Below are 22228 nucleotides of genomic sequence, written 5' to 3' on the forward strand. Positions count from 1 at the left end.
CCATTTGACTATATTTTTTGTGTGTGGTGTTAGAGAATGTTCTAAGTTCATTCTTTTACAGGTAACTGTCCAGTTTTCCCAGTACCAATTATTTCTCCATTGTTTACTCTTGCCTCCTTTGTTGTAGATTAATTGACCGTAAGTGTGTACATCTTTCTTCTTCCACTAAACAATATATTCGGAGACTTTTCCATATTCATACACCAAGAGCTTTCTCATTCTTTTCACCAGGTTAAATCTCATTGGGTGTATGTACCATAATTTATTTAACTGGCCCCTAAATGAAAGACAAATGAACTGTTTTCTAGATAAAGCTTCCGCCTTCCTTGACAGAGGAACTAACTAACTAACTGCTGATCAGGCAGTTAGGATGGACTTATAAAAGAGTGTAGGGAGGTAGGGAGACACTCTACCATCCCTTGGGCTGAGGACAGAGCTAAGGGCAGGACAGAGAGGCAAGGTGGGGGCTCCCCTGGTCTCCTGGGAGGCTGGTTTCTCTGCTGACTTCTCCTCTGGTGCCCCTACCACTCACTGTTCTGGCTCAGTTACTCCTCCACAGTCCCCTTACCTGTTGGCCTTCCCCTGACTCTGCCTGGGGAAATTCCCAAGACCCTTCTGTGGGGGTTTGGGGAAGATTGTTGAGGTGTTAGGACTTGGGGTCTGGCTCTCTGGGTCAGCACTCTCACTAGCTTTCCATATTGCCCACTCCCTACTCCCAGCTCCCCTGACAAGAGGTCCAGGGCCATGAGCAAGAACTGAATGGCTCAGTGGCCTTCACCTGGCCCCAGCGTCAGCTTCCCTATCTGCCCCACTGGCAATCTCTGGGCGTCTAAACCTAGGCTGCTCTGGGCTAGTGGGGATGGGCTGAGGAAGCAGAAGCAGAGGTTGGCTGGTGTGCCCCCTCCCTCCCCAACCCCATCAGCAGATCATGCCCTGTGGTTCCTCTTATGCAGGACCCTCTGATTAGGGGTGAAATACTAGCTGGCAAAACCCGGAAGGGGAGGTCCAGGGAGGTGTGGTGACTACCTTCATGTCAGAGGCAAGCTAGTGTTAAAGCGTTCTCGGTAGGAGACAGATTCCTGCCTTCTGCCCAGACCTCTCCAGGCCCCTCATTGCTTGGCTCAGCTGTGCTGTGGGGTAAACTGGGTGGCGAGGGCAGAAGATCTGGGCTTGGGAGGGAGACAGGAAATCTGGCCAAGTCTTATGGTGGCTTTCTGACAGACGTGGATAGACATGGCCGGGCAGATAATACAGTTGCTGCTTCTGGCTTTGGTGGCTGCTGCATGGGGTGCCCCGTCAAAGACACCCCAGGCCAGGAAGGACCTGCTCAACGTCTGCATGAATGCCAAGCACCACAAGCCAAAGCCAGGTCCGGAGGAGGAGCTATATGGCCAGGTGAGAATGGAGTGGGGGACAGGGCTGCCTCAAAAAGGGAAGAAGTTAGAGAGGGGGGTAGATCAGCTGTGAGGGGTGATGGAGGCAGGAAGGTGGCTGAGGTGATCCTGGTGGACTTCTCTCAGGAGCCACTAGAATAAAGGGGGTCTATTTATCTAGCACTCACTATGGGCCAAGTGTTTTCCTCACACCTTATAGGTAAATATACCCAAAGCGCCTACTTGATAGGTGGGTGGTGGTCTCTACTTATACAAATGAGGATATAGGCCCGAGAGGGCACAGGTACATGTGGGAACTAGAGACCGGTTGTTAGCAGGCACCAGGAGAGTGTGATGGTCCCTTTCCCATCCTTCATTATGTGCCAGCCCAAGAGCTCAAAAGCACACCTGGAGAATGTCATTCTAAGTAAAGTAAGCCAGAAAGAGAAGGAAAAATACCATATGATATCACTTATATGTGGAATCCAAAAAAAAAAAAAAAAGAAAGAAAGAAAGACAAACCAACTTATCTACAAAACAGAAACAGATTCACAGTCACAGAAAACAAACTTATGGTTACCAGTAGGGGAAAGCATGGGGGAAGGGATAAATTGGTAGTTTGAGATTTGCAGATACTAATATATATAAAATAGATAAACAACAATTTTATATTGTCTAGCACAGGGAACTATATTCAATATCTTGTAGTAACTTACGGTGAAAGAGAATATGGAAACGAATACATGTATGTTCCTATATGACTGAAGTATTGTGCTCTATATTAGAAGTTGACACATTGTAAACTGACTATACTTCAATCAAAAAATTTATATATTTAAAAAAATTATTAATTAAATAAATAAACAAAGAGAAAGCACCACCACTTCTGAAGTCTCACCTGCCTTGAATGTACCTCTCTAAGATTGTCTCCCACTTTCAGTCAGATCCATGTTCAGGCCCATGTGCAGGTCATTGCCCCTCTGTGCCCTGCTGCTTTCAAGACCTACCTGAAGTCCCCATGCCTGGGGTTCCAGACCCTGAGAGAGCCATACTGGCCCCCTTCACCTCTGCCCCCACACCAGCCCGGGACCAGGCTCCTCTTCTCCCTGTCCTGAGTCACAATCTTAATCTTACCATTTACAAGGGGTGCAGCTTACTTTGTTTTTTTTTTTCCTACCTTGGTGGGGGGAGGTAATTAGATAGATAGATAGATAGATAGATAGATAGATAGATAGATAGATAGATTAAGATACTAACTCTGTATATAAAATAGATAAACAAGTTTCTACTGTATAGCACAGGGGACTATATTCAGTATTTTGTAGTAACCTGTAATGAAAAAGAGTATGAAAACGAATATATGTATATGTATGACTAAACTATTATGTTGTATATCAGAAACTGACACAACATTGTAAACTGACTATACTACAATTAAAAGTAATATGTATTTACTTACTAATGGAGGTACTGGGGATTGAACCCAAGACCTTGTGCATACTAAGCACATTCTCTACCACTGAGCTATATCCTCCCCTACTGGTGCAGCTTACTTCAACCCTGTAAAAATTGGAGTTATGCTCTTTTGATTGAATTGTTAAGAGGCTAAAGTGGAAAACCCTCAGGGATTTTGCATCTGCTGTTTTCTGTGCCGAAAACATTCTCTGTCTTCCCCTCGACCCTAACAAAAACCATAAGCTCAAGGAAGGCAGAGATTTGATCTGTTTTGTTCACTACAGTACTCTCAGCCCCTAGTACAGTGCCTGCACTCAGTAAATATTGGCTCAAGGCAAAATGAGGAGTATAATAACCCAGATAATGTGAAATATATTTGTAAACTGTTTAGAGCTGTACAAATAATAATTGCTCCCCCAAATGATGGTTCCCCAGGTCTCCCATATCCCCTGTGTTACTCTCTGTTAAAAGTCAATACAATTATTGTCTTCATCCCAAAATGAGGGCTCCTCAAGGGTCACATGTAGAGGTACCCTCCCTGGTGAGTGTTCCTCTGGACAACCCACCTGAGGCAGAGGAGCCAAAATATAGAGGAGACGGCCATGTTTGGGGAAGGACTTAGTCTTGTGTCTTCCCCATCCAGTGCAGTCCCTGGAGGAAGAACTCCTGCTGCTCTGTCAACACCAGCCTGGAAGCCCATAAGGATATTTCCTACCTGTACAGATTCAACTGGGACCACTGTGGCAAGATGGAGCCCTCTTGCAAGCGTCACTTCATCCAGGACACCTGTCTCTACGAATGCTCACCCAATCTGGGGCCCTGGATCCAGGAGGTATGGGCACTGTCCCCACAAACACAAACCTCAGCAGAGGGCAGGGCCCACTAGCCACTTGTAGGGAGGCTGTGGTCCAGGAATTCTGAAGCACCATCCCCTCCCCCAGCCCTGGTCCCCATCAGGGAGCAGCTGAGATCCCTGGCTGACTGGAGCCCTCCCTCCCCACCTCCCACTCAGGTGAACCAGAGTTGGCGCAAAGAGCGGATCCTGAATGTGCCCCTGTGCAAAGAGGACTGTGAGACCTGGTGGAATGACTGCCGCACCTCCTACACCTGCAAGACCAACTGGCACAAGGGCTGGAACTGGACCTCAGGTGAGGGCCTGGGCGGGGCAGGGGGAGGGGTTTGGAGGTGGAGGTGGGGGGTGTGGAACAGGTATATAGAAATTTGGGGTTGTGGGGCTGGTGGAGCAAGAGATGGTTCTGGACCCAGGGGCTAAAGGTCTTCCATCCTCCCCTCAGGGTACAACCAGTGCCCTGTGAAAGCAGCCTGCCACCGCTTTGACTTCTACTTCCCCACACCTGCTGATCTGTGCAATGAAATCTGGAGTCACTCCTTCAAAGTGAGCAACTATGGCCGGGGCAGTGGCCGCTGCATCCAGATGTGGTTCGACTCCAACCAGGGCAACCCCAACGAGGAGGTGGCAAGATTCTATGCTGCTGAGACCAAGAATGATGTGCCCCCACCCCAGGGGATTGGGTCTTTCCTGCTCGATCTGACCCAAATGCTGCAACTCTGGCTCCGTAGCTGAGATGTTCCCATTGCTGATACCTGGACACCTTCCTTGCCTGCACCCAACCTGGGTGACCTCAGCTCAGCTTGGCTCAACTCTTTCAGATGAGGAAGACTCATAATACCCTGATCATTGGTTCCTGATCCTATGGGGATCCTCTAACAGCCTATACTAATAGACAGATCCATGTGTGTCCTGTGTCTTTTAAATAATTTGGGGATGAGTAGGTTGGAGGGGGGACCTGCGTCATTGCATAATCACTGCTACTGAGAGGCCCAAAGAGGGACTGGGACCAGCTTGAAGTTCACCAGCAAGTAGAGAACGGAAGTTGATCCTTTAGCCTGGGGCTCTTGCTTCTGCACCAGCCTTTTTCCTTATGCCCCCTCCTATACCACAAGGGGACAAGCAGATTGGTAGAGGGAAGCTGGGGAGAGATTGGAAGATGAGTTACCAGGCTCCTGAAGGCAAAGAAAGTTTCTTTCTCTTTCCTTCCCTTACTAGACGTGGGCTAGGATGGAGATATTGGTGAGAGGATCCTAGTGGGGAACATTTGTATTGTCTCCATTTTTTAAAGTGACAAATAATTCTGCAGTGAATAATCTTGTATGTAGTAGAATGCTATGGCATTGAAATCCAGAAGAGGGACTGCTGGGTTAAGGAGTATATGGATTTATCATTTTGATAGTTACAACTTTATAGGGGGTGTATCAATGTGGCCCCCACCAGAAATGTCTGAGTGCCTGTTTCCCCATCGTCTGGTCAACATAGCATGGTCATACTTTTGATTTTCTGCTAGGCTGATTTTCTGCTAAACGGATAGGTGAGAAAGAGGACAGCATCTCAGTGTAGTTTTCACTTGCCATGTTTCTTTTCATGAGAACACAGTTTCCGTGATCTTTCCATATTGAAGTACAGAGACCTAGTTCATTCTTTCTTCATTGTTGGGCAATATTCCATTCTATGTACATTTAATTCAGTCACCTACTGATAGATATTTAAGGAAAGAGGGTTCTTTTATGGCCTCAACATTTTTGAAGAGCACAGGCCAGTTATTTTGTAGAATAACTCTCATTTTCGGTTTATCTGTTTCCTCATCAGATTGCGATTCTGCATTTAAATTTTTTTTTAACTTTGGGGGGAAGGTAATTAGGCTTTTATTTATTTATTTTAATGGAGGCACTGAGGATTAAACCCAGGACCTTATGCATGCTAAGCACATGCTCCACCACTGAACTATACCTTCCTCCCCGAGATTCTGCATTTTTGACAGGAATAGCCCCAAAGCAATATGTTGTCCTCTTGATGCATCATGATGAGGGGTACCTGGTGCTGGGTTTGCCCATTCCTGATGATTTAACTTACCTTTTGGTTGAGATTGGGTCTGCCATGTTTCTCCATCACTTCCCCCTACCCCTTTGTAATGAATAAGCATGCTGTAGGGAGATACTTTGAGAACTGCAGATATCCTATTCACCATCAAACTTTCAGCTTGGAGTTTCGCTATCTGATGGACATTTTTTGAAAAGGAAAAACAAACACCAAAATGTCTTATTATGTGACAGTCCCTCATCAACCCTTTAATGTTTTTCCATGGTATCTGCTGGAAAAACCAAGCTTCTTCAGTGGCAGGGAACCTCCCTCTCCCACTTAGATATTATGTCAAATAATACCCCCTTCCCACCCCCATATATGAGCTCCATTCACACTTTTAACTTTGGGCTTTTATACCAACAATTCCCTCTCTGTGTTCCTGGAATGTTCTTTTATATTCTGAAGGCTGGCTCCTTTTAGCCACTTAGATTTCAACCTACAATTAATTCCCTGCTATAATGACTCCTGACCACCCAACCAAAAGAAGTCACCCAGGCACTTTCTTATCATATCCCTCTAGTCCTTCTGTACAGATACTTAACTACTGTATTTACTGTCTAGCTTTTCCCTAACAAAACATACACACCTGAAAGCAGGGGCCATGTCTATGTTTTTTTGTGCCAGATCCCCTGGGCCTGGGTCAGTACCTGGCACAGATGAGGTGCTCAGGAAGTTAAGGAATCCATGCACCATTCTGTCAGTCAACAGATGCCTTCTGAGCACCCAATCTGCTGGTATAGACCAACTGGAAGGAAACTGAGTACCCTGCGCTGTCCCGTGAGGGCACACAGACCTGAGAACTAATAATTCTTAGAACAGTGAGCTCAGGGTTTGCTACAGGGAAGCACAGTGTAGTTCTGTGGAAGTCCATAAGTTTTGGGAAGGCTTCCAGAGCATAATGGATGCCAAGCAGACTAGGTGGGAGGAACGGCATTCTATGGAGAGGGTTCAGTAAGTGCAAAGACTTGGAGGTAACAGAAGTGTACGCAGAGCTTCTAGTGGCTAAGATAGAAGTTAAGAGGGCAAGGGCAGGAAATGAGGCCAGAGAGGGAATACTGCTTAGACTGATGACCGAGGCCCCCTAACAGTGCTCTCTTTTCTTTGTGAAATAAGACAGGCTTGAAATCAGACTCAGCTCTGAATCCTAGTTCCTCTTTGCTGCCTAGGAATGGCAATGTGAGGATGAATGATAAGCAATTGCATATACCATGGGTTGGCACTCAGGAAAAGCCCCAGCTTCTCTCACCCCCACTCCCTGCAGCCCAGAGTCCCGACCCATGCAGGGCCAAAGACCTTCCTGTTACCTTTGGTCACAGGGCAGATTTCAGATTGTGGTTCACAACGATGCCAATGGCTAACCTGACTGGTATTAAGCTTGCAGTCCTGGCAGATACTCTCAGATCAGCTCCATGGTGAATGCTTGACTCTACTGGCTAGACAGTCTGAGCACCAAAGCCTCAGATTCAGAGCCCGGCATGAGGCTCACCAATGGCAGGGACTTCTCATCGATCAGAATTCCACCTCTAATTCCCTTGCTGATCACTTCTTCTGAAGCCCTGAGGTCCCAGGGGCTTGACTCAGGGGCCAAATACCACTCCTGCAGTGAGGGGAAGAGGCTAAAAAGTCCAGTTTATGATCAGCCCCTGACGCAAGAGTGGAGGATGGGGGACAGGGGCAAGTTCCATCTTGAGGAACATCTAGAGGAATGCTCTTGGGCATTCCTAGACACCTGGTCATTCTTCTCCAATCAGGAGAAGGCTGAGCTGGGCTTGTAAAGAGAGGAGGGAGGTCTGGGGGTTGCAGCAGCCCTCCACCTGCTCAGGTCTTCAGAGGGCTTAACCTGCCCAGATTGTTACAGGATTCAGGTAAGGCTCACTTTGAGGGAGAGGGAAATAGGGCAGGAGCTGGGAGTCTCCTGGGAGTCAATTCCTTTATAGGCCCTTTAGAGCGTTCCTTCTTGGCTGATTCTCCCCCAGTGATCTAGCTGCCTCCTCTGGTTCCTGGTCATCCTCCTGCTCCATGGGCCCTTGTGGAGCCTGCTGGCACTCTCTGGAGTCATAAACTCCCACACCTGGGCTCTCTATGTGCTTGGAGCCTACTGACACCTTAACCCTGACTCCCCACTGCAGGACCCTTTGCATACCTGCATTTCTGCAAGATATAAAATATCTTGATGTGTTTACTCTAACAAAACTCATCACCCCAGGAGACAGCCCCACAATACCCTAGGTGGATAGGCCTCACACCCTGCCCTTATAAAAGTCATAAAACCTATTGTTTAACCTATTGTTCAGAGAAGTCCCTGATAGATCTTACAGCCAATCAGGTACCTGTGCATGAATTGATCACACAGCCCCTACTCCTTGTGTGCACAGCCCCCTCCCCCAATAAAAGACCCTGCATGCCCACCCCCGGTGCTCTTGCCTGTGTGACCTGCTGTTGCCTATAGCAGCATACCTATTAAACTTTCCTGAACTTTTATTGGTCTCTGGTAATTCTTTACCAACACACGTGTCACTGTCACCATGTTGTGTCCCCACAACATTTGGTGGCCCGTATGTGGCTTCCCTCTTCCAACTCTGCTTTCCTTTCCTTGCTCATACTTTCCTGCTGCTCCCTAGCATTCAGGAATTCCCTAATCTTGCCGAGGATTGGGGAACCCTGGCTGAGCTACTCCCAGTGGGCTCTGAAACTCTGACAGAGGAGAATGACCCTTGGCTATCTGGTGGATGCACATAGGAAAAGTGCCTTTTCTTTTCTAATACCTCTACCATGTATCCAGTCCCTGAGTCAGAGGGAATTCTGCATCTCGTCAGGGAAGGCCCACATAAGGACTGATAATCCCCTGCCTTGAGACACCCAGATCCCTGTTTCCTGGTTGGCCCCAGACGAATAATAGAGTCAGATGGGTTCAGCGGGTAAAAGCGTTGAAAAGCCCTACCCACAAGCAGTACACTCCTACCCGATACACACTCTCCTCTTCTCGCTCACTGTGGCCTCAATTTCTAAGCCTGCCAGGTGCTCTTCCCCCGCCCCTCCCTCCCACACTGCCTCTGTGACCAGGACTGAGCCTCCCGGACTGAGCCTCCGATCGCCGCGCCAGATACAAATCTTTGGCGGGTGAGTTCCTTAAAGACCCCCTTCTTTATTTTTCGGCCCCTTGTGTCGCCTTTTCAGCCCTTGCGCGGGTACATCCATTGCGCCGGTACAGCCATTGTGTCGTTAGTAACCTTTTTGCTGAGACAGCTTCCCTTTCTCAGGGGACGCCCTGAGTCAGGGAATGCTGGAAATTTGGTCATTCTCTTTCGGGGGTGCGGGGTTGGGGGGACGACAACCCCTGGAGTAGAGTCTGACTGCCCCTTGTGGCCGTTTTCCGATTGCTCCCTTGCAAGCCGTGTTTCCCTTGGTGGGTTTTTTGCCCCTACGGGGGTGGTATATAATCACCCCAAACGGGCGCTTTCTTCCTCTCCTTATCCCCTTAATTTCGCTCCCCTATTCCCCGGGACTCACCCCTGGGTTGTATTTTTTAAAAACTGGCGTAAATTCAATCCCCAGTCATTAAAAAAAAAAAAAAGCAGTTTGTCTTTTTCTGTAACACCACGTGGCCACAATACCAACTCCCAGATCAGAAGGCTAGACCATTTAATGAAACTCTGCCTTTATGGCTCTCAAAATTTAGGGTTTGTACTGATCAGTCTGTGACTGACGTGCATGTGTGTATTTTATACTTTGTGTTCTGTCTCATGACTTGTGATTGTCATTCTGTCTTGGGAAGTGGGAAATTCTGATTCTGTTCCCGCATGGAGCCCCTGCGACAAATTCTAACTGGGCCTTTAAATGCAAATACAGTCCGCTATGCCTGGGACTTCAGCCTTGGGTTAATCAGCAAAACCTCAAACCAAAGAAAAAAATGGTAAAAAGCCCTTTAAACTCAAGCAGGAAAACTAGGAGATCTCGTTCTATCTGAGTGTATGTATATTCATACACATTATCCATATGTGATGTCTCTACCTTTAAAATTGTTATCAAAATTAAATTCATCAAAGAGCTCTGTTTAATTGACTTAAAACTAAGCGCTTACAAACTAAATATTTCTAAAAAGCTAAACAAAGTAACGTTCAGGTTCACATGAACTCGGAAATATTCAGTATTAAATTAATACCTGGTATTAAAGTTAAAAAAAGTTTGCTAATTTAATTAATATCTACATGTCTTGAAAGTCATCAGAGTTAAGCATACTTCTGTTGTACCTAGGCTTAATAAAAGTCAAATAAGATCTTGTATTATCTGTTACAAATTTTTCAACAAAAAATAACTTGGCATAATAAAATTATTATAATTAAATTAAATACAAATGAGATAAGATACTAAAACACGAACTACTAAACGTTGGCTTCCCTTATAGAGAAACAAAAGATACTTACAACTATTAATGAATATGTTTGGTGCCACCCTGAAACGTTCTCTATAAAAAAAGCACATGGTTTTTAAAATTATTGGTATTTATTTTTGCTCATCTTTAAAATGCTAATGTAGGACAATTCATAATTACCTAGTTTTCACTAGAAATTATGGCTTTCAAGGGTTAAAGTTACATAAAATTTAAAAAATGGAAGTTTTCTTAAATGTTAATTTAATTTAACAGATTGTAAATGTTTTCTTTTTTTGCCTCTTAAGTAATCTGTTCAGTATTTGCCTTTAAAATATTTTGTTATTTTGGTTTAGTAAATAAGTATTGTTTCATGGTGACCTATAATTTTATCTGACCAGGTATTTAAAAACTTTTAACAAACTCCCCAAGTATCAAATTATAATAAAGTTCTTTTGACCCATCCTAACCTTGGGATGCTTCAGAGGGCCCCTGAAATATTCCAAAGAAAACAGTAAGCTAATTAGGTTCATTTGATATGTTAAATTACATAGGAAGTACTGTCAACTATATAATAAATCTTCTTAGGTTAAAATGTATGGAAAAATCATATAAAATTACTAAAAGTCTGGTATATATAAATGTTCCTAGTCATAATTCTGGTTATTTAATGAGGTTTCTTTATTAACTACCATGTAGCCAGGTTTAACCATGCTTCAAGTCCTATGTCATTCATAAACAGTTGTGTTTTTACTGTGATGCTTTTAAAAAATGTTTTCTCTTTAAAGAGTTTTTCAAAACAAAGACTTATTTGACAAGTACAGGTTTCCGATAACTTTTAAATCATACTGCTAAACTGGGTAAAAATATAAAAGTCTGATTAAAAACTCTGATTACATAAAACTTAACGAAAAGGATTAATTACATGGGACTTACTAAACTGATAAATGGTTATAATTTTTATGATCTAAAAAAATTTGTATGGTTATAATTTTGGTTTTGTCAATCAATTAGTCTTAATATGATTATATTTGATAAAATGGGGGCTATTATAGAGAAAGAGATGTTTTAGTGGACATTAAACTCTATAGTTTTGTTAATTGAGGTCTATATTTACTAAGACTTCACTTCCCAGACATTCCTTGCCCTTAGGTTATAAGGAAGGGGGCAAGGCACAGCCAACAAAAAGCTGGCCTACCTCTGGGGTTTGTTACAAAGTTTAATTAAACTATTAAAAAAAAAAAACACTCTAGATTTCTTTCTGAAGCTCAGTAATCTAAACGTATTTCATGATCTTATACAGAGTTAAAGTTAATCCAATTGTTAGGTTTATGGTCAACTATCCTGTACTTCTGGATTATCTTGGTGGATTTCTTCACTCTAAGGGTCAAATTGGTAGGCCTTTAGGAAATTTATTCTAGAGAAATTATAGTTCTGTTCAGGCCCCTAGTGATATTACTAGGTGGGATTCCCTCACCTGGCCAATTAATACCTGCTCTAATCCTGGCCATAAATACGAATTTTCTTCTAAAGTTACTCAAGCTCAATTAGAGCAGTAAGTCACAATTTAAAGCAGTTAACCAGATACATAGTTCCATAGGAGAGTTGTAATTATAACAGTGTAACTCTAGATATGGGAAGAAGCAAGAAGAGGGAATATTTTCCTGGACCACAACAGACTAGCAAGACAGGTGGTCCAGAGACATTTTGTTACTGTTAATAAGGCCTAGTCCCCTAATAGCACATCGAGTGCCTACCAATGAAATCCTTGCCTGACACAGGAATGAGCATTCCTATCACCACGGGACAAAATGGTCATAAAATGCCTCCCAAGCCATGGTCAAAACTTGTGATCATGGGGGGACCTGCCAACTAAAATTGGCACTTACTATCTGCCTCTATAAGGATTAAGTCACAAGCCACTGCAGTCACTGACTGTCAGTGTACCCTGGAAGGAGCTCAGGGTGGAAATAAAAAATGAGGCACTCTGTATTCTGGGAAAAACTGGCAAAACAGGCCTTCAGATAGATGTTTCCAAGAAAAGATTACATGAGCCCAAATGCTTGCATCTCCTCATATCTAGAAAAAGCACTAAAATCATTAACAGTGACATCTACTTTGACTATTAAGAAAAACTATCTTACAAAACCACATCTCTTAACATCTTAACAGCCTAAAAGTTGAGAGCTATGTCTTATTCGGTGGACATATCTGAGGACTCAAACCCCTTCGAGCCCGGGATGACAGCCTCTCAGATCACTCTGAGGGACTGCTCCAAAGAGGTAGGGGAGGAGCCAGGATATATAGGAGTTTTACAACAAAGACCAGGTAGTTGGAACATTAAAAAATTACTGTTACAGAAAACTAGACATCTCAAGTTACAGAATTTAGTGCTTTTCTATGTATGGGAAGGAGCAAATGTCTGGGCTTATTGAAATCATTCCTTTGACAAGCACCTAGCTATCTGGGGCCAGTATCCTGTCCTTTCACGTTCTGAGTCCCCTGAGAGTGCATCACTGTGGGTGGCTGCAGAGGCCAGGCTGCCTGCTTGTCTGCACCCTGAGCTCATGGGGGGTGGCGGCAGCAGCTGATGACTTGATGGCTTCAGCTTTCTTTGTTTACTGATATGGCTTGCAGTATTTTTTGTTCACACATCCTTACAGCCTCCCAAGGAGACACATGCAGTTATATGTACTGAGTACTATACTTAAGTATTAGTTAGGTATGTCAATGCTTACAGCAAAAAGGTTAACAAACAGGTTTCTAACTGGTTCTCTAATATTTTTCCTTTTTTCTTGGATTCCAGAGGAAATAAGGTCCTTTTTCACAATCATTAAAAAATTTCTCCTCTCTGTCTTTTTGTTGGGATTGTCTATTTAACTTGGTATACGTTTATTTTATGTTGTATCCTTATGATGCAGGAAAAATGGTTGTGGGGCGTGAGGAGGGCCATGTCTCAGGTCTCAGCTGAGTTCCTGGGACATGTGTGGCCAAGTGTGGGTCCTTGGCTTCGTGCAGGAAAGAATTCAAGAGCGAGCTGCAGTTGAGTAAAGGTAGATTTATTTAGAGAGATACATACTGCATAGAGTGTAAAGCAAGAGAAAGGCCACAAAGTGTGGGGGTTGAGAGCTCAGGTTAAAGTAAATAGGTACACACTCCAGGGAGAGTGCAGGCTGTCTCCGAAGACAGGAAGACAGGAGTAGTGTTGCCAGTTTTTATGGGCTCAGTAGCTTCACATGCCTACAAGTGGGAGGACTATTCCAACCACCCTGGGGAAGGGGCTGGGATTCCCAGGAACTGGGCCACCACCCACTCTTTGACCTTTCGTGGCTAGCCTTGGGACTGTCATGGTGCCTGTGGGCATGTTATTTATCATGCTAATATGTTACAATGAGCACATAATGAAGCTAAAGTTCTACTAGAAGTCAAACCTCCTGTCGTCACAATCCTCAAAGCCTAGTGGGAGTTGAATCTTCCACCATTTTGGTGTTAATTGCTGTCATTCCTTGAATGGTTGTGTCCTGCCCCCTTCCCTCCTGTCTCACTTATCTTACAAAAAACGACTGTCTCTCTTTGAGGTCCAAGCTCCAAAGAAACAAGAACAGACATCCCCCGCCAGCCAGAAACGCCAGGGCCCTTACCATACTAACGTGACGGTGATGCAGCCCTTGGATGTCAAAGGGGGTTACTTTCAGGCTGCCCCTTAGGCAGTCGGATTCCTGGGGAGCACCAGGCTGGCCCCACACCCCAGACAGATTGGCACAATAGATAGGGACAGTGTGATGTCTATATCCTTCAGGAAGTATTTCCAAAAGAAAATAAACTTTCACCCAGGTTCCAAAGATCTGAAACTGCCAATCTGTCAGGGGGAATGCGGAGCCAGTTGGCACTCTCTGGAGTCATAAACCCCTACCCCTGGGCTCTCCGTGCGCCTGGAGCCTACTGACACCTTAACCTCCACTCCCCACTGCAAGACCCTTTGCATACCTGCATTTCTGCAACGTATAAAACATCTTCTCTTGATGTGTTTACCTTAACAAAACTCATCACCCCAGGAAGTAGCCCATCTCACAATACTAGGCGACAGGCCTCACATCCTGCCCTTATCAAAGTTGTAAAACCTATTGTTCAGAGAAGTCCCTGACAGATCTTACAACCAATCAGGTACCTGTGCAGGAATTGATCATGCAGCCCCTACTCCTTGTGTGCACAGCCCCCTCCCCCCAATAAAAGACCCATCCTGGGTGCTCACACAGGCACCTCTTGCCTGTGTAGCCTGCTGTTACCTATAGCAGCGTGTCTATTAAACTTTCCTAAACTCTCCTCGGTCTCTGGTCATTCTTTACCAACCTGAGTTACCAGCCCACCACGATGTGCCCACAACAGCCCAGACCTGTGGTCTTTCCATGAATACTGAGTGCCCCACCATATTCCTTAAACTGCTGCTGCCTTCCATAGTCGGCGGCTCCCACAACTCGAACCTTCCCCCTGGGCTTTCACCTCTACGACCCCCTCCTCTGTTGTCACACACAGGCCCCTCTACAGATCAAAGCTCAACAGGCTCTCCTGCCCGAACTTGCCCCTCGCCTCTTCTCTTCCCCACCAGTAGTCACAGCCTGGTCTCAGGGTGAAAAAAGGCAGGCTTCTGTCCCTGGCTGGGGTAGGAGTGGTGGGAGGCACCTAAATTAGAGCAGACTCGGACACAGGAGAAATGATACTTGTGTGGCTGGGTGAGTGAGTAGGCGATAGGAAGGGAGCTGGGGCTTGGGACCAACTGAGGCTCGGGTCATCCGAACATCTGCAGTTTTACAGCTGGAGGTGGGCGATGCCTGCAGCTGATGAGGTTGAAGTCAGGGGCTCTTTAAGTTAGGGATATGGGAGCTCCACACTCTACAGCTGCCAGGGAGCTCAGACACCTGCGCTCCAGCCCTTGCCCTACAATGAGCTCTGGCCTGATTCTCATTCTCCTCATCTGTGTTAACAGGATATAGGTGTTCGGAGTGGGCCAGATTATGTTAAATGATCTCGGCAACTCAGGCTGCAAACTTTTCTCAGATGTGAGTTTGGGGGAGAAAATAGAGAAAGTGGGGCTTGGGGGCCGGCCTTAGGCTTGTGCTAATAATCCACCCCCTCCCGCCCACCACCCTCCCATGGAGGCCTGGCCGTGCCAAGTGCAGTAATTAACTCCTGGGTGACCTTCGCCCTATCCAAAGCTCCCCTCCTGGGCCACATTCCCACTGCTCGTCTCCTAGGCCACTAAACCCCTTCTGTCCCCTAGAGTGAGGCAAGGTGGACTGGAGAGCAGAGCAGAAGCCTGAGCCAGACCGAGAGCCACCTTCTCTCCCAGGTATGCCACTCTCCAGCCTCTGTCAGAGGCAACACACCCTAAGGGCACTCCCAGTAAGTGTTAAAGGATACGACCTGGGAGGATCCAGGGCCTGGAGGCTGAGGATCCAGAAGTGGAGACTAGGACCTACCCAAGGCTAAACTGCAAGTTAGTGTCCGTCTTTGAACCAGAGCCCAGGACACAGTGCTTCAAGTGTGGGGTGCTGGGGGTGAGGGGATGTGTGTGTGTTTTGAGGGTGATGATTGGTGTTGGTGGTGGGGGTCAGAGCTGGACCAAGATCTGAAGCTGAGCCTGGGAAGGTGGGGAGAGGCTCGCAGGGTGATGCAGGTGGTGCAGAACGGAAGAGAGCTCTGGCTCTAGAAAGCAGCCACAGCCAGAAACTCCCCAGCTGACTGAGTGGGATCCAACAGGACCAAGGGAAAAAGGCTTTCTCAGCCCCTCAGTACTCCCCCATCACTCTGTGTCAGTTACTCCCCCGAGGGCCTCAGCACAGCGAAGGTTCAGGGGACCCAGCAGAAGGAGCTCTGGACTTGAGGGTCCTGAGTCAGACTTGGGTGACTCCTGCTGTGTGACTTGGGGCACGCCCTCAACCCATGCCTAACTGATTCCTCAATCTATGCCCAGCTGGCTAGCATTTGTCGGGGCCTTCCTCCCTACATTATTTAATCCTCGGGTGAGGAAACCAAGCCTTAAGACAATTTGTTATTTTCCCCCAGGGTCAAACAGGAGGGGGACTGTGAGGGCTGGGATCTGGACCCCTGTGCTCTAAACTGCTAGACTTGGTTTCCCCTAAGGAGTCTAATCCTGAATCACCGGGCATTTCCAAGGGTACAGATTTGCTCTTGGAGATCAGTGAGTGATGGGGTCAATGGAGAGATGATTAGATCCTGGGATGAATGAATTAGCAAATGAATAAACAATGGAATAAACTGTGGCAGCATATTGGATTGTGGAAGGGTGAGAGGGGATGAGGGGATGAGGAGGAGAAGGAGGAAGAGAGCTAGGTGGGAATTTAAATCCAGGTTTCCCAAAGCCCTCCTGGGCAGTCAGCCTGGAGGCCGCCCAGCTCAGGCCCCATCCAGGAGACCCAGGCAAGATGATGGAGTTCTGTAGGAGGTGAGGGCAACATGGAGGCGAGGCAACTTTGTGAGCAGGGGGGACACAAAAGCTTTAGGAGCTGTGGGAAACAAATGCCGAGCGTTTTAGGAGAGCCAAGCACCTGGTGACCAGTGGGATGAGGGAACAGGCACCTCCCAAAGCTCAGTATTGGAGGTCAGAGGACTGAGGTGCTATGAAGGCCAAAGGGAGGCCAGCTCTGTAGCAGGGCTTCAGGAGCCTCCCAAGGCCCCAGGGGTGGGCTGCTCAGCTGCCCACGCCCACCCCCAAGTCTTTGTGCCCTGTGACATCCCCCAGGTCACCGGGTGTCTGGGGGAGACCAAATGAGAAGGCTGGAAGCAGGGCTTTGTTTTGTTTTTTAAACACAGATCTGTATCTGGAGGTCCAAAACTAAGATGTTGTTGTAAACTTTTGCACAAAGTAATTTGGTGTCAAAATCTGAGCTGAAAATTAATATGAAGTTATTATAGTTTTTATTTATCCCACCAATGTAACTCTATCCCCCTAAATTGTGTGCTTGATTGTTGAGTGCTTGTAAATTTCATTATCTTATTTTGTATTACCTTGTATAAAATTGCCAACTAAAGAATGTCCTTGGCCACTTGGTTCTCTAAGGATTAAGTCATTAGCTACTGCAGTCGCTGATCTTTAACACACACTGAAAGAAACTCAGGGCAGAGATCAGGAATCAGGCAGTCTGCGCTCTGGGAAAATTGGCAGAACAGGACTTCAGACAGATATTTTCAGGAAACAATGTTGTGAAACCAAATTCTTACATCTCCTCATATATAGAAAAGCATGAAAACCACTAAGATATCTGTTCCCTGTGACCAGCAGCAACCTTCTACTGAGATGTGTGCTTGACTGCATGTCTTCCTTGGCCAAAATCGCATACATACTGATCTCCCCCATGACCTCTTCGGAACAGCTTCTCAGAGCTGTTTCTTGGGCTATAGTCCTCAATAAGACACTGAACAAACTCAACTCACTGCTCTCATGTTGTGTGGTTTGGTTTTGTTTTTTTCAGGTCAACAAAATCTTTTAAACTGAAATGTCCACCTCCGAGGATTTTGAACAAGGGATTGTGGACATATGGCAATCTCCTAGCTATTTCTGCATTTTGCCCAAACCCCATTCCTTAGGTGTATCATGTGATCCTCATGACCACCTAGAGAAGCCAGAGACCCCAGCCAGGGAAAGTCCCAGAAGGTGGCATCTGATCCCAACCCTTCCTGAAGACTGGTGTAGGGACTACCTACCCTAGGCTCCTCCCACCTAAGGCTTTTATTAACACCTTGAGGACCCACCTCTGCATTCTTGCATTCCTTTGCTGCTTTTGACCACAGCTCTTTCTTCAGGGACAAGCATGGCCCACATGATAACATGGCTGCTTCTTCTTTTGGTGTGGGTGGCTGCTGGATGGGCAGCCTGGCCCAGGACTGAGCTTCTCAATATCTGCATGAACGCCAAGCACCACAAGGAAAAGCCAGGCCCTGAGGACAAGCTACATGAGCAGGTGAGCCAAAAGGTGGTCTGCAGCGGGGAAGAGCTGCCTTGGGAAATGTCTACCCTCTCCTTGGTGGAGGCAGGGAGGCTACCTGAGCAGATCTTTGGTTTATACTGGTCAAGGCAACTCTGTCTAACACATACTGCGTGCCCAGTATTCTCAGGACAATGCCAGGAGCTCAGCTTCTTGGTGGCTGGGCTTCCATGTTACTGAAGTTAGGAAGCAGGTCCAGAGAAGAGCCTGGAGAAACCCGACCTGGAGGTTGATTTTGATTTCTGAGTTTAGATGGGGGCCAACCCCTCCAGGGATCTGAGAGGAGAAAGCACACTGCATATGGCGGCTTCTTTTCTGCCAGCCTCAAACAGCTCATGGAAAGGGTATCTCTCTGTGAGGCTGAGTGTGAGGCAAATGTTTATGCTGGGGCTCTCAACCCTGTTGGACCTGAGGTCTCCTCCCTATGACAATTACTTTCCCACAATCCCTTCAATTTCCTGAGCCTACCTAAACATTTTTAAAAAGTCAGTATCATGCCATAACTGCAAAGAAAAAACCAAAAGGCAAGTCACTTGGAATACGCATTTCAATGTGTATATGTTTGTTTTTAATCTCATCTGCAGATAGTATCACAGTCCCGTTTGTGCTTGTTTTGCATCACTGAGCCTGACAAGTGGTGGTATTACTTGGACATTTTGAGCAGCCTTGACTTTACCCTCTTCAGCCTATATATATTTTTAAAGTGCATACCTTAATATTGTGCTTTTATACCAATTCTAGGCAATGGGTTTTCATTCATTCAGTAAGACTGTATTGAGTGTTTCTGTAATTAGAACTGTTCTGGGGTTGCAGTTTATTTAACCTGCTTCCTCACCTCCAGGTCTTTGTCACCTTTTCAAAGAGGCTTAATCGGACAGTTCTAGAAAACTGAAATTCCCCATTCTTCTCCTGCTTTATTTTTTTCCAAAGCAATTAGCCAGTGATAAGTTTTCATGGTTGTGTGTTCCCAGTTCCTAGAAAAATGCCTGGGTTAGAATAAGTAGGATCTCAATCAAGATTTGAATTAATGAATGTTGTGATGACTGCATCTCCCAGGCGAGGGCTTCCTTCTGGGATCCCACAGTCTTGAAGAGCCTCTCTCCCCAAAGAGGGTCCCCCAGTAGCAAGTGTTTCCCTGAAGACTCATGTCGGGGATCAAGGACTAAAAGGGAAGAGGTTACGTGTGGGCATATTCTGGTTGTGCTGGGTGTTAATCCCTGTGTCTTCCCCACCCAGTGCAGTCCCTGGAGGAAGAAGGCCTGCTGCTCTGTCAACACCAGCTTGGAAGCCCATAAGGATATTTCCTACCTGTACAGATTCAACTGGGACCACTGTGGCAAGATGGAGCCCTCTTGCAAGCGCCACTTCATCCAGGACACCTGTCTCTACGAATGCTCACCCAATCTGGGGCCCTGGATCCAGGAGGTATGGGCACTGTTCCCACAAACACAAACCTCAGCAGAGGGCAGGGCCCACCAGCCCCTTGCAGGGAGGGCATGGTTCAGGAATTCTGCTGAGGGTGGTAATGAAAGTAGCTCTTTTGCCTTTTTCCTGTTTGCCCAATTCTGTTCCCTTCTAACCACAAAAAAAGTATAATTATAGGAAGGAGATCACTAGGCAATTTAACCTAACTCCTGAATTAGGCTCTCCTGAATACATACCACGCCTTGCCTAATCTAGTGATTCTTTTCCTAGATTAAGAGAAGTAAGAATGAAGAATTAAGTAGTTAAAGAATGACTAGCTCTCTACCTCCAACAGCCCTCTTAGCAATCCTGCAGGCAGATCACATAGGCAAGATAGAGTCAGCCAGTCCTCATGCAATGGAGAATGATGTAGAATCTAGCTTCTCGCCTTGATGATTGACTGAGGTTCTTTCCCTCTTTCCCTTTAAAAACTGTCATGGCTGAGCAGAATCTTTGGAGTTGGTCTTGGGACATGAATCCACCATCTCCCCAGTTTACCAGCTTTTCTGATTAAAGCAACTTTCCTTTCTACTCTATTGACACTTGCTTCTCAATGATTGGCTTTTGAGCAGTGTGCAGCCAAACCTGAGTTCAGTAACAGTAGAGGCACCTCCCCCAGCCCTGGTCCCCATCAGGGAGCAGCTGAGATCCCTGGCTGACTGGAGCCCTCCCTCCCCACCTCCCACTCAGGTGAACCAGAGTTGGCGCAAAGAGCGGATCCTGAATGTGCCCCTGTGCAAAGAGGACTGTGAGACCTGGTGGAATGACTGCCGCACCTCCTACACCTGCAAGACCAACTGGCATAAGGGCTGGAACTGGAGCTCAGGTGAGGGCCTGGGCGGGGCAGGGGGAGGGGTTTGGAGGTGGAGGTGGGGGGTGTGGAACAGGTATATAGAGATTTGTGGTTGTGGGGCAGGTAGAGCAAAAGGTGGTTCTGGACCCAGTGGCTAAAGGTCTTCCATCCTCCCCACAGGGTACAACCAGTGCCCAGTGGATGCTGTCTGCCACCGCTTTGACTTCTACTTCCCCACACCTGCTGATCTGTGCAATGAAATCTGGAGTCACTCCTACAAAGTGAGCAACTACAGCCGGGGCAGTGGTCGCTGCATCCAGATGTGGTTTGACCCTGCCAGTGGCAACCCCAATGAGGAGGTGGCGAGGTTCTATGCTGCTAAGGCCAAGAGTGGGGCTGGGTTCCATGAGGTCTGGCCTCTCCAGCTCGGCCTGGCCCTAATGCTGCTCTGGCTGCTGATCTGAGCTCCTTTTATTTTCTGATAATATGGACATCCCTGCCCTGTTCAGCCCCACAGCTCCCAGCTGGTCAGTTCCTGTTTCATGGTGGGGACTCCTACAGTTTGAATAAACCGGACGTCCCAAGTGTCATGTAAATTACCTGCGTGTTCATAGAAATGTGACTATTGCTTCCCAGTACCCATTGATAAAGCTAGTTAGACTGGGTCAGTTCCCAGCTCTGATACTTGCTGTGAACTTGCCAGATAACTTAACTATTCATCTAACCGAGGACATATTCACAGCTCTCAATTTCATTTTTTCACTACAGCCCTAATCTAGAGCCAGGCCTAGGATTTTATTATTTGAATTGGACCCAAGCCTCCCAGGGTTAACTGTTCGGTGCTCAGCTCTCCCATAGAAGAGAGGGGAATGGGAGTGTCCAGCATGTTCTGGATGAATGGCTGGGAAGAGGTGAAGGGGGCCACAAGAGCCCTACTCCACTAACAGCTAATACCCACAAAGCTCTATCTGCTGGGCACTGTCCCAGATGCCTTACATTATTCCTGTAAGCTGTAGATACTGTTGTCTGCGTTTTACATGTGTGGAAACAGGCATATAAATTAAGGAACAGAGTCAAAGCCATTTCTTGCGTAAGAGCTGGGATCCCCTCTGGGCAATTTTGCTCTTAGGAACAAACTCTCTCCCCTTGTAGAATGAATAAATATGTGTATCTTAAAAGGATAATGGACCCCAGGCCTGACCAAAGTAGCTGGGCTTGAGCTGGTCTGGCAGAGCTAGGCATGGAACCTAGACTCTAAAGCAAGTCCCAAAACAACAATTTGACAGGTTTTTATGCAATGTTCCTACATTAAGCATAATTTGTAGGAGTTGTAATAGGCTAGGTTATATCGTAGTAACACCCCTAATATCTCAGTGGCTTAAAACAATGAACATTGATTTCTTGTTCAAGCTATAGTGCTTAATATGGGTTGTCAGGGGGATTCTGATTGTCACTTAGGGGCCCAGGCTGATAGAGGCTGCATCTGGTCATACAGTTTCACAAGACAGGAATAGGGAACTTGGTGAATTCCATACAGGCTCTTAAAACTTCCACTCATCATTTATTTCATTGGCTAAATCTAGTCATGACCATGACTAATGTCAAAGAGGCCAGGAAAATACAATTCTAACATGTGTTTGGAAGGAGAGAGGGGTCAAGGTGTTTGTCAGCAGACCCAAAGACTGCTACAAAGGCCTTATTTTGTTCAGTTATATTTCTGGCATGGTTATTGTTACAAACTTAATTTTTTCAGTTAGATCCTGGCAAGAAAGAGAACCAACTCTTTGAAGCTAGGCAAAGAACTATAACTACACGAAAAGTGCAGTAATTCAC

The 22228-nt window shown here is 46.2% G+C and overlaps 3 protein-coding genes across 6 annotated transcripts in view; 2 read left to right on the top strand and 1 right to left on the bottom strand.

The window, feature by feature from the left end:
• Positions 1 to 22228, bottom strand: part of ANAPC15 (anaphase promoting complex subunit 15) — a 68027-nt gene that overhangs the window by 32129 nt on the left and 13670 nt on the right. The window lies entirely within an intron of this gene.
• On the top strand, positions 409 to 4586 carry LOC105096710 (folate receptor alpha). 2 transcript variants are annotated; one of them, XM_010989111.3, is made up of 5 exons: positions 409 to 460; positions 1222 to 1395; positions 3472 to 3660; positions 3841 to 3976; positions 4124 to 4586. In XM_010989111.3, exons 2-5 carry the CDS (start codon positions 1234 to 1236, stop codon positions 4411 to 4413), a joined length of 777 nt encoding a protein of 258 aa, XP_010987413.1. In that variant the 5' UTR covers positions 409 to 460; positions 1222 to 1233; the 3' UTR covers positions 4414 to 4586. The 2 variants fall into 2 exon arrangements, with proteins under 2 accessions (XP_010987413.1, XP_031316111.1); XM_031460251.2 differs by lacking the exon at positions 409 to 460 and adding an exon at positions 1005 to 1137.
• FOLR1 (folate receptor alpha) lies at positions 8739 to 20991 on the top strand. 2 transcript variants are annotated; one of them, XM_031460244.2, is made up of 6 exons: positions 8751 to 8886; positions 15414 to 15482; positions 17957 to 18114; positions 19375 to 19563; positions 20293 to 20428; positions 20576 to 20991. In XM_031460244.2, exons 3-6 carry the CDS (start codon positions 17965 to 17967, stop codon positions 20857 to 20859), a joined length of 759 nt encoding a protein of 252 aa, XP_031316104.2. In that variant the 5' UTR covers positions 8751 to 8886; positions 15414 to 15482; positions 17957 to 17964; the 3' UTR covers positions 20860 to 20991. The 2 variants fall into 2 exon arrangements, with proteins under 2 accessions (XP_031316105.2, XP_031316104.2); XM_031460245.2 differs by lacking the exon at positions 15414 to 15482 and having other exon boundaries at positions 8739 to 8886.

Source organism: Camelus dromedarius, chromosome 12 (genome assembly GCF_036321535.1).
Source record: "Camelus dromedarius isolate mCamDro1 chromosome 12, mCamDro1.pat, whole genome shotgun sequence".
NCBI classification, from domain to species: domain Eukaryota; kingdom Metazoa; phylum Chordata; class Mammalia; order Artiodactyla; family Camelidae; genus Camelus; species Camelus dromedarius.